Source organism: Squalius cephalus (genome assembly GCF_949319135.1).
Source record: "Squalius cephalus genome assembly, chromosome: 1".
NCBI lineage: Eukaryota > Metazoa > Chordata > Actinopteri > Cypriniformes > Leuciscidae > Squalius > Squalius cephalus.
In genome coordinates, this window is record NC_137122.1 from 13182326 (window position 1) to 13194395 (window position 12070).

The window sequence follows — 12070 nt, forward strand, 5'->3', positions numbered from 1 at the left end:
TACAAATCTAAAGCTAAATTACTTATTTTCTAAATAATAAAATCTTCAACAGTGTTCAATGAATTTTATATTTATTGATTCTAGTATTTCTGTGATTCAGCAGCATGAGATCTGGCAATGTTTCAGTAATCAGTTATTGTGAGGGATATTAAAATCTTATAATGCATAAAACATTTTGAACTCCTGCATGACAACCATTGTTGAGATTCATGTGCTGAATTTTGATATCTGTGTGTGTCTAGATCTGGGTTTTTTTTGTTTGTTTTTTTGTGCATGGTGTTTGAAGAAAAATCTTCATAATAACTTATTGCAGTTGGAACTCTTTCTCTTGTTTCACAGTGGTGGTAATGTAAAACCTTTGATAAAGTCTTAAACTCTGAATAAGAACAGTGAATGAAGAGACTATATGATGATTATGTCTTCATCAATATATAACAAACAGCATTCATATTCATGTGCGTGACTACAAATGTGGTGTGCAAAATCACAGTTAAAGCAGCCAAAAACTGATGTTAAAAAGTCAAGGGTCAAGAGGGGCATGTGAACTCACAAGTACGATGTCAGGCACTGTAATTTGCTCTGGCCTCCTTCCTGTTCGCAGGAGTGATGAGATACTTAGATTGTCCACACTCAATGGCTGGTTGTCTAAGTGGTGTCCGCAAAATAATATAGAATTCATAGACAATTTGAAAAGTTTTTGGGGCACACACAATATGTATGTATATATGTATATATATATATATATATATATATATATATATATATATAATTCTTGTAATTTCTGTATTTTGTTAAAAGTGTTTTGGGCAGCGGCTCCAAGGCTACATATATACCCGAGCATTTCTTTACAAAGATAACTATTACATTTTCTTTTTAAAAGTTTGTCATTTATAAACTTGATAGTCTTGAAAGGTTGTTAAGATTGGGAGGTGTACAACATTTGCATGTAAATTTTAAACAACAAAAACAACCAAGTAAACAGCTTCGATCTTCTCGTTCCAGTCGTTTCTCGATATGTTTACAAGGCAGCAAACTTTATCTGAATATTTTGTTGATTGTCACCATTGTTGAGTGCTCATGTTCGTTAAAATCTTCTAACTGATTGCTGCAGTTCTGTTGGATTTCATGCAGCAAAAACATAATTTGTAATGTAGGCTGAATTCTGATAATGGCACAACTGAAATGTTAAATTCAATTGCCATTATTGAATTAGGTTACTTCATGATGATTACAAATATATCCATCACAGAACTGGCAAACAGAAGCAGTCCGCCCAAGTGGCGTCATTTCACGCAGCATGAGGGCCAGACGTGGGTTAGATCTGGACAAAAACAATGTTTCCATCTGGGATAGCATCCCTCTACCACCCCATCGCCTATCCCTTGGCTGGTTTTCTTTCCCAGTCAAGGAGGGGGAGTACTCTGGGTTTGGGCCAAATTTCCGAGCTTGGAGCCCTCACCCGGACAGCACTACTTTATTTACTATACAGTGCTATGCATAAGTTTAGACACCCATACTAAAGTTGACTAGAAAGAGGAATAAAAAATCGTCTTTTGGAAACTGAACTTAATGCCTTAATTTAAAAAATTAGGAAAAATCCAACCTTTAAGGACACCAATTTTCTTTGTGAATGAATAATGTATCGTAAATAAATAAATGTTCTTCCTTAAAATACAGGGTGCATAAGTTTGGACACCCCTATGTTAAATTCCCATAGAGGCAGGCAGATTTTTATTTTTAAGTATTTTTTTTTATTTTTTTTTTAGGATACTATGCATCCTGATACAGTTCCCTTGGCCTTTGGAATTAAAATAGCCCCACATCATCACATAGCCTTCACCATACCTAGAGATTGGCATGGGGTACTTTCCATAAGATCATCTCTCAATGCAAATCAAACTAGCTATTAGGCTAACTGAAATAAAACCATGCCAATCTCTAGGTATGGTGAAGGCTATGTGATGATGTGGGGCTATTTTAATTCCAAAGGCCAAGGGAACTTTATCAGGATGCATAGTATCCTAAAAAAAAATTTTTTTTAAATACTTAAAAATAAAAATCTGCCTGCCTCTATGGGAATTTAACATAGGGGTGTACTCACTTATGCACCCTGTATTTTAAGGAAGAACATTTATTTATTTACGATACATTATTCATTCACAAAGAAAATTGGTGTCCTTAAAGGTTGGATTTTTCCTAATTTTTTAAATTAAGGCATTAAGTTCAGTTTCCAAAAGATGATTTTTTATTCCTCTTTTTAGTCAACTTTAGTATGGGTGTCTAAACTTATGCATAGCACTGTATATCTGAGTTCATGTATGTGTGAACTCATGAACAGTCTCTCTGGGAGGACAAATTAAGGATAAAAAGGTAAATATTGGGAAAAAATGTCCCTTCCAATTTCTCTTCAACAGCTCCTTGAATTCAGACACACCACAACGTTACACACGTCGTTACCTGACTCGCAGCACGAAACCAGTGTGGGAGGCGGGGTGAGGGGATAACTTCATAATTTGAGTCCATTTAAATTAAATTTATTCACACATTCAAATTATGTCCTCAAAGTAGTAGAATCTACTTATATTATTTTTAGTAATACAATCAAACTTAAATATTTTAAGTATGTTGTAATTAAATTGTTTAATGAGATAGCTAACCAGGCTAACTGCAGGTTTCTGGCTCCGGAGGTGTGCAGAGCCATCTAAACAGTGTTTGGTTATGTGAACGTGTAGTTATGATCCTTTGAGAAAATTAGAAGAATGAATTAGGAATTAACATGTATATAGCGCTTTTCTGGGTCCTCAAAGCGCTTCACATATGGAAGGGGGAATCTCCTCAACCACCACCAATGTGCAGCATCCACTTGGATGATGCGACGCCAGCCATATTGCGCCAGAACTCCAACCACACACCAGCTTACTGGTGGAGAGGAGACAGTGATGAAGCCAATCAGTATATGGGGATGATTAGGAGGCCATGATGGACAGAGGCCAATGGGCAAATTTGGCCAGGATGCCGGGGTTACACCCCTACTCTTTTTTGAAGGACATCCTGGGATTTTTAATGACCACAGAGAGTCAGGACCTCGGTTTAACGTCTCATCCGAAGGACGGTGAAAATTGAAAAACAAAACTGAAATAAAAATATAAAAAAACAAGAAATCACAGATTGTCTGATTTACTGATTATTTGTACTTGTTCTTTTTAATCCGCCTTCATCTCCGTCATCTTTGGACCAGATGTGGCAGTACTAGATTAAATCATAGTGTGAATATGAACTAATCAAGTATGTTCAACAGCACTTGAAAATGACTTTTGCTGTCTTTTTGATTTGCATGGGATGTAATGGGTAGAGTATAAAATGTTGAAATTGAGTATTGTTTGACAGGCATGTGTTTTTGGGCAAGATGAGAAAAGGAGGAGTGCATTTAATGTTCAATTATGTTGAGTTTTATAATCATTCCAATTACATTGGGTTAGCATTGTGGGAAGAGTGGAGCTTTTTTAGACTCAATGATCCTCATTGTTTTCACCTTGATATAACAAAAGGGTATAATTACCCTCAATATAATGTGACTTACTGGAAACTGCTGTATCTGTAGAAAGTCATCTGATTTTACCTGTCATGTGACTCTAGAGAAACCAGCATCCACTTCTTGTAAAAATTCCAGTTTCAAAAGGTCATAATGTAGTAATTTTCAGTTTTCACTTATGACACTGCATACCTCCAGCCTGAAATCCTGTTATCAGAAGAATCTTTAAAGACATTTGACTGTTTCTCTATTATAAGTATAGCAGATCCAGTTCTGTACATAAGGAATTCCACACAGCAGACAGCAGGATGGCTTCAAAACTACATTTACTGACCCTGGAGACAATTTGAGTATTAACTGAGTGAGAAGAAAACAAGTGCGTCTTGCCTCACCAGCGTCCATTTGCGATCTGAGGCTGACGTAACTCACGCACTCTCCAAAGGCATATCGCGCAACACTGATAAGACAACCACTCTTATGACAAGTGAAACAGTCAAATGTCTTTAAAGATTCTTCTGATTCTTCTGATAACAAGGCTGGAGGTATGCAGTGTCATACGTGAAAACTGAAAATGACTACATTATGACCCTTTGAAACTGGAATTTTTACAAGAAGTGGATGCTGGTTTCTCTAGAGCAGGGGTGCCCAAACTTTTTCCTATGAAGGGCCAAAAATCAAACTTGACTGAGGGCCGTGGGCCAAAAGTACATTTTGCATCATAAATCAAACTGTGTTACATTAAAGTTGCTATGGGTTTATTTATTTCATAATATTTAAAATAAATATAAAACAACTTTAATCTGATTAACTAATGCAGTTTTATTTGTAAAGTTTTGCATTTTAATAAACTTATTACAATAAAACCAACAATCCCCAAGTGTTCAATGTACAATGCAGTTCAATGCCAAATACACAAGCAATAATAAAACCATGTGGTTGCAATGTCAGTGACCTAATGAGAGATATGAAGCTGGTCCTTATTTTTCAGAGGATTTTCAAGATTGGGCTGTAGCTGACTTACAGACAAAGACAAGATATTATGTAGGTGAGAGTCAGTTATTTTGCTTCTGAGTTTACTCTTGTTTAAGTTCATCAGACTGAAAGTCTGCTCACAGAGGTAGGTACTGCCAAACAGAGACAGCATCACTTGTGCCTGCTTACACACCTTTGGGTACATGTTTGCTGGGACACATTTGTAGAAGTCTGTCAAGGGAAGGGATGTGAACTTGTGTTTCAGTTCTGAATCACACTGAAGCTCAATTAGTTCCATCTGAAGATCATCTCTGACTGCATCCACACTGATGGTGAAGGGTTGAGCAAACAACTCAAAGTCAGCAGTGATGTGTCTGAAGTCCTCAAAGCGATTGTCAAACTCCTGGATAAGGTTGCTGAGAACAGCATCATACTCATGGACCTTCTCTTTCACCATGCCTACCTCTCCAAGACAGGGAAAATGGGCTAAATTTCCTGCATGTGGGATGAGAAACAGAAAGAACAGTGTGAGACTGGGACAGGCATGTAAAACAGAGAGAGAAAAAAATAGAATAAATAACTGAAAAAAGAAGGAAATTATTATGTCATGACAATTTAAGAAACTAGCAAATTTTAAGAATTTCATCAGCTTGATGTACAACAAAAATACAAATGTTGACATGACTGAATATAAAGGTATACTCCACATATAATTCTAAATATAATTAATAATAATAAAATTATAATTGCACAAAATATCCTGAATATTATAACTGTAAATGTTACTGTTACCTGCTGAGAGATGTCTTCTGAGCAGCAATAGTTTTTGTTTGAAGGCTCTGACGTGATCAAAAAGCTGGGTGATAATCTGGTCAATCTAATCAAAATATTGAGCATCTCTGTTACATCCACAAGGAAAGCCAGGTCAGAGAGCCATTTTTAATCAGTGGGCACTTGAATATTACCATCCTTGCAAAAATCTCCTGAGAACTTTTCCACGGCTGAGCCATCTGACCTCCTGGTGGTACAACACACTTTCTGAGACACAAATGCCGCAAGGCCAGATTTCCTCCCTACCATTGCCGGCGCTCCGTCAGTTGTAATGCCGGCCATCTTCTCCCACTTTAATTCATTTTTTTCCAACACTCTCTCAACAGCAAAAAAGAGATCTTCTTTAGTAGTACCAGAAATGGTCTCAATGCCAGTGTAACGTCTCAGGGTAGAAGAAGATGAAGCTCCAGGCAGAGATCCAAAACACTCAATATTTATTTAAACCAAAGAATACACGGAACAGTGTGCGTGCACAAACAGAGTACTAACACTAACACAAACATTGACCCGACAACTGAAGAGTGAGTAGGGAGAACTTAAATACACAGATGATGAGAACAGAACAGGTGATGACAATGATTACAAATGAACTGATTATACTAGATAGGTGCAGACACTGAACTAATGATGATATTGATAATTAACTTAACAGTTGAAGACAGTGATGAAGGTGAAAACAAACTGAAAGTCCATGAAAACAAACTGAAAGTCCATGAAAACGTGACAGCCAGCCAGCTCTTGTGTCACATCAAAAGTTTAATTTACTCCACGCAAAAATACCAACAGCTGTGCGGAATCGGATATGTCGGTGCTCTCGTCGCAGGCTATTGAATAGGCAGAGAACGCACTTGCCTTTGTCTTGATTTGACTTGATTCTTGAGCCATGTCCTCTATGCGTCAGGTAACAGTATTTCTTGACAGGCTAATTTGTGAGAACATTCGTACCTGAGAAGGACAAACTGCTTCTGCAGCCACTGCAAGACATTCCTTGACGAACTCTCCAGTAGCGAAGGCTCTTCCACTTTTAGCAATTAGAGCGGAAATCTGATAACTGGCCCGTGTGGCGCTTTCTTGTGCTGATGAAAGACGTAGCAGCGCGCTCTCTTCAGATCGAAGTTTAGCAAGCAGCTCGTTAGCCTTCTGTTTTCGCGCCTCGCCGCTGTACTTTGAGAAAGCTGTAGAATGTTTTGTTTCATAATGACGACGGATATTGTACTCTTTTAAAACAGCAACAGACTGTTTGCAAACTAGACATACTGCCTTTGATTTGACTTCAGTGAATAAAAACTCATCTTGCCAAACTTTTTTAAAATTTCTCTTGTCTGTGTGCCACTGCCTTGATTTCTCCATTATTGCGTTTAATTTGTTGACGTCAAGTGTCGCAAAGCATGTGGTGCTGCACCTTGAATTGCGCATTTACAAGAAAAAAATCGAACTAATTTACATTTAATTTAACATTTAATTTCAGTTTACTCTGTTGTAGTTCAACAATAAAACAAACAAAAATGTTATGTCAAATTAGAAATGACAATCTGTGTTGAAGGATCCCCCCCTCCTCCCTCTCTCTCTCTCTCTCTCTCTCTCTCTCTCTCTCTCTCTCTCTCTCTCTCTCTCTCTCTCTCTCTCTCTCTCTCTCTCTCTCCCGCGGGCCCTAGTTTGGGCATCTCTGCTCTAGAGTCACATGACAGGTAAAACCAGATGACTTTCTACAGAAACAGCAGTTTCCAGTAAGTCACAGCTTTTCAATCTGAGGCTGACGTAACTCACGCACTCTCCAAAGGCATATCGATATGTGGAAAAGTATTACAGCGTTTGCTTTTATATTATTAAGCCCTATTCGCACGGGATAAGTATTACCTGGTGACCTCCAGTCATTTGTAATAATTGCGGAGGTCGTCTGTGATCTTAATCCCGTGCGAATCGGCCATGTCTGTAATTTGTAAAGTAATAATTCCCCCGCAAATGACCTACCATATTTCGCCGAAAACGGAGGTCCTGTGATAATATTAGTCCCGTGCGAATCGGCATCTCCGATTTAGCCAGGATTTGGCGGGGCTTTTTTTTTTTTTTCAAGGTAGCTATTTCTTTCTTTTGCGCCTTTTTATCCATCTTTCGCGAAGAATGGAGGGTGCGTTGGAGTGTTTTGACAGTGTTTTGGGTGCTGGGTCATGTCGCTATACACCATATACAATTTGCAGAAAGAGAAAGATGAAAAACACCACAAGTGCGAAGACAAAAAGAATGATTAGATGGAGATGGATGACATGTATAGCAGCATGCGGTAAGTATAATTTTTATGTTTGTAAAAATTATCTCACAATTACGTAATCTCACAATTCTGAGAAAAGATGTCAGAATTGCGAGATATAAACTTGCAATTATGTGTTATAAAGTCAGAATTGCATGATATAAAGTCAGAATTCTGAGATATAAAGTCAGAATTGCGTGATATAAAGTCGCAATTGCGAGAAAAAAAGTCAGAATTCTGACTTTATAAGACGCAATTGCGACTTTATATCTCGCAATTCTGACTTTATATCTCAGAATTCTGACTTTATATCACGCAATTCTGACTTTATATCACGCAATTCTGACTTTATACCTCAGAATTCTGACTTTATTTCACGCAATTCTGACTTTATATCTCGCAATTCTGAGAAATAAAGTCAGAATTGCGATATGTAAACTCACAATTGTGAGATAAAAAGTCGCAATTATCTTTTAAAATGTTTTATTCAGTGGCGGAAACAAGCTTCCATAGATTTCTGCACCTGTGGATCGTGTAGGTTTGGGATAAGAAGTCTATAAGCGGCCAAATCTGTTCGGCGGGCGGTTCTGTGTGCTCTCTTATGTTTGTGTTTACCCCGATTCATTTTCTTTCTACAATAGTTTATATTCTTAAGTTCCCCTACTGAACGAGCTGTGTTGTGATGTCCTCAATTGTGTCGTAACAACATCCATTCATTAAAAACGGCCTCTGCTCTCCTTTCCTGCGTACCAGCCAAGTCAAGCCAAGCCATGTTCAAGTTTAGTTCTTTAACTCGATGTTTTGTTAAAGCGACACTTGGGTTCTTCAAACTTGCCATCAGTGGACTTACTTACATATTTTAACTTAAAAGCTTGGAATGACAGCACTGAAGAGAAAAGCAGTGAGAAAACCTCATGCATAACCAAACACACATTTTATACTTAAATGAAAATACAACATTTGTTGAATTATAAAGTCTAAATTAAAACAGTATTTTCATATTGTTAAAGTATAATTATGTGTATTTATTGCTCAATAACATTAGGTCTGCATTAAAACTGGTTTCAGTTTAAACAATTTTTTGGTTAAGGTTTTTTTTTTTTTTTTTTTTTTTTTTGTCTTCATGGTTTGGTAGTAAAATGTTACGACTACATGACTGAACATGAAACTTCTGAACCCAGAACAGATACACTCACGTTTGTGAGTCCAATTTTGGCTCCAGTTCCCAGGACTTTTAACCCCACCCCATCCACACCAACAGATGCACCCGTGTCAAATCCAAGTCCCACTTTCACAGCAACTGGACCGGCTTTACCTTCTGCAGCGAAGACTTCAGCTCGAGCCATTGCTTCAACTCCAGTCAGACTGGCTTCAGCCTTAACACCGGCGTTAGGGCCTCTGGCTTCTGCCTCAAATACACTGTATGCAGCACCAATTCGTCCATATCCTGCTTCTGCTTTGTATCCATACTTGGGATTTCTCTTCCCTGGTTTGTCTTCATAAGATGACGCATATGATCCTTGTTTAGCATAAATGCCTTCTGCTGTGGCATCTGCTTCTCTGTCATATGTGTTATACATGCCTATGACCTCCTTTACCAATGATGTATCTTGTGCTCTTGACTCTGTTATAGTAATCTCATCGATTTCACCCTTGTTCTGCCGTTGTTTGGTAGAAGGTATATCAGATTCTAAATCTGCAAATGAAACAGATGAGCTTTAACTCAGGGCAAATAGACAAACAAAACAAAAACAAACAGATTAATACACCGTCCCCACGAGTTCCTAATCCGTGCTCTCAGATTTGTAAACCATGCCTTCCGTTTTTGCAATCTGCACCCACAAATTCATAAACCGTGCCCACGCTTTCCCAATCCGTTAACACACGTTTGTCCTCACGGATTTGTGGCCCGTCCTCAGTCTGTGCCGGCAGATTCAACCAGGCCACTGTTTAGCTGCGGGATGCATTGCATTGTGTTTAAACTTTAGTTTTCTAAATGAATGATTTCCAGAATAATAATTAAAAAAAGACATTTACTTGCATCTTTTAAAGTCCATGTTTTTTTTGTTTTTGTTTTTTCAGCTCAGTATAATAGAATAAGCAAAAAACACATTTCCAAAACTGTAAATGGTTAGGTTACATAAAAATAAAACATTGATGAATTATTTTATGATAAACATATTACTGCCTTAAGTGAACTTGTTTATAGTTATAAACACAAATAAGAATATTAATAATCAACATTATTATTATTAGGCTATATATTTAGAGGACGCTTTTATCCAAAAAAGGAACAAAGCAATTTGTCAAATGTCAGGTTAGACAATAATAATACAGGGCTAATATTATCACAAATAAACACAAGATTTTGACGCATATCCAAGTGTTTGTGCGGAGTTTGACAATTACTAATAAACTGTTGTAATAAACAAATAAAATGCCTTCTTATTTTTTTTTTATCTTAATATAAAGAGTTCAGGTGCAATGAAAATTACCTATTAATTGCAATTTAAGTGAAATTACTGAAATTTAATATACAAGCTTGATAAAAATTTCAGATGGCACTTAGAGGCTTTTGCATCTGAACTCTTCATATATAGAACAACTATTGGAATACACTTACCATTTCCACTATGTTCATGTTCGTTAGTGGGCATGTCACAGTCTTCATCTGCAAATAAAACAAATTAACTTTAATGCAGTGCAAACAGACACAGATATTTAGAAAAACAACAAGCTTTATATTCAAATGCACTTACCACTTTCATCGTGTCCCTGGTGGCTTACTTGTAGTTTTGCAGACATGTTAGTGAGTCGCAAATTCGCAGTCTCTTTGGTGGAGCGTTGTTGTGTCTCGGTCAGTAATGCTGCTCCATATTTATATAATTATGGGTAGGGCAACTGAAAGTGTCAGAAGTGAGAGGTCCTACAGTAGGTTTAATGGAATAGCCTCACTTTTTGTAAGCTTTATTTTTAGTGTGAGTTTGCAGAAGTCACATGCTCTTCCTTGAAAGAGGATTTCCTGTTAAATCTTGAAGGGGCCAGTTCATCTCGAAACTTCAGCTTTGATTATATTTGATTTATGGATGTTTAGTCTCTCTGCGTCAATAGGTGATTTCTGAAATGTTGCCAGTAAACTGCAGTTTTTATCAGTCGTTGAAATTTTCTGGGATGAGAAGTTGCAACATTTCCAGTTAATTACCATTTTGATTTTAGAGTATGTGAACATCCATCCATCATCCATTTTTTATTTTATTATTATTATGGTGGTTGTCGGTATATTCCAAAGGTATAAAGCAGATTTTAATACTTTAGTGAAACTGAATGATACAATGAGGTTGTCCTGTGAAAACTAAAAGATTACTACCGCATTGTTTATGGTACAGTACTGGGAACCACAGCAGATGTTGTTTTGTTTTTACCACACATTTAAGTTTTTTTTTTTTTTTTTGCTGTACATTTAAGTCCAAAGTAAGGTTGCTACCGTATTTTTTATGGTAAAATACTGGCAACCAAGCTGACTTTTTTTTTTACCGTATATATCACCGTTTTTCTAACATTGTGTTTGCCTGTAAATTTAAGTCCTGTAAAACATAAAAGGTTGCCACCATATTTTTTACAGTAAAGTTTTTTTTTGCCATAAACTTCACAGGTTTTTCTTAACAGTGTAGAAATAATAAATTAAAAAAAATGTTTTTTTTTTTTTGTATTTATATTTATTGACATTTGTTTGAACATTAAAACAATAAAATAAAACAAATGAATGAATGAATGAATATAAAAAATAATAATAATAATAAACACATTACAGAACATCTAGAACATAAAATAAAATAAGAAATACACATTTTGATACATCACTCACAGCATTTCGTAACGTTGGTCCGTGCCAGTTTGCGAAAGTCTCAATTTCATCCCTCATCTGACATTTCCATAACATTTCCATTCACCCATGCGTTGCCTTTTATCATCACACCTGACACCTTGCAACTCAGACAATAGAAATTTTCATCTAATATATAAACCCATATTGGATTTTAAAGTGGATGTGGTTATTCCTTAAAAACATCCCTAATTGAAAATGGATTTTATGCAGAAATCATGTTTTGTTTTGCAGATTGACATGGTTTTAGTGCAAATAAAAGAGTAAAAAAATCTACTGTCTATTCATTGTCAACTGTTTTCTATAAATATGTTTGTATTGGCTAACATTTATTCAGCTAATGCGTGTCCTGTTTAAAATGTGCAATGTTAAAATGCAAAGACAGCACGTCACAAATAGAAAACCCCCTTTTCCCATATTTGATGATACTAAATTTAAATGATTAAAATAATTTAATAATTATTTAAAAAGTTGTCTCTTATCCAATTCTCAGTGCCATTTGAGTTCAGTTTAGAATCAGAAGGAGGATGCAGAAAATAAAATACAGTGTGTAAACAGTCAGACGAACATTGGCACAGTGCTCATTCAGTAAATGCACAGCTAA

General features: G+C 36.4%; 1 protein-coding gene across 1 annotated transcript; it reads right to left on the reverse strand.

Annotated features, from left to right (window-relative positions):
- Window positions 1–8700: 8700 nt before the first annotated feature.
- Window positions 8701–10434, reverse strand: LOC307163839 (uncharacterized protein). The gene is made up of 3 exons (XM_079880078.1): window positions 10343–10434; window positions 10207–10254; window positions 8701–9279 (listed from the first exon to the last, which is right to left on the reverse strand). Exons 1-3 carry the CDS (start codon window positions 10386–10388, stop codon window positions 8732–8734), a joined length of 642 nt encoding a protein of 213 aa, XP_079736204.1. The 5' UTR covers window positions 10389–10434; the 3' UTR covers window positions 8701–8731.
- Between the last annotated feature and the right edge of the window lie 1636 nt (window positions 10435–12070).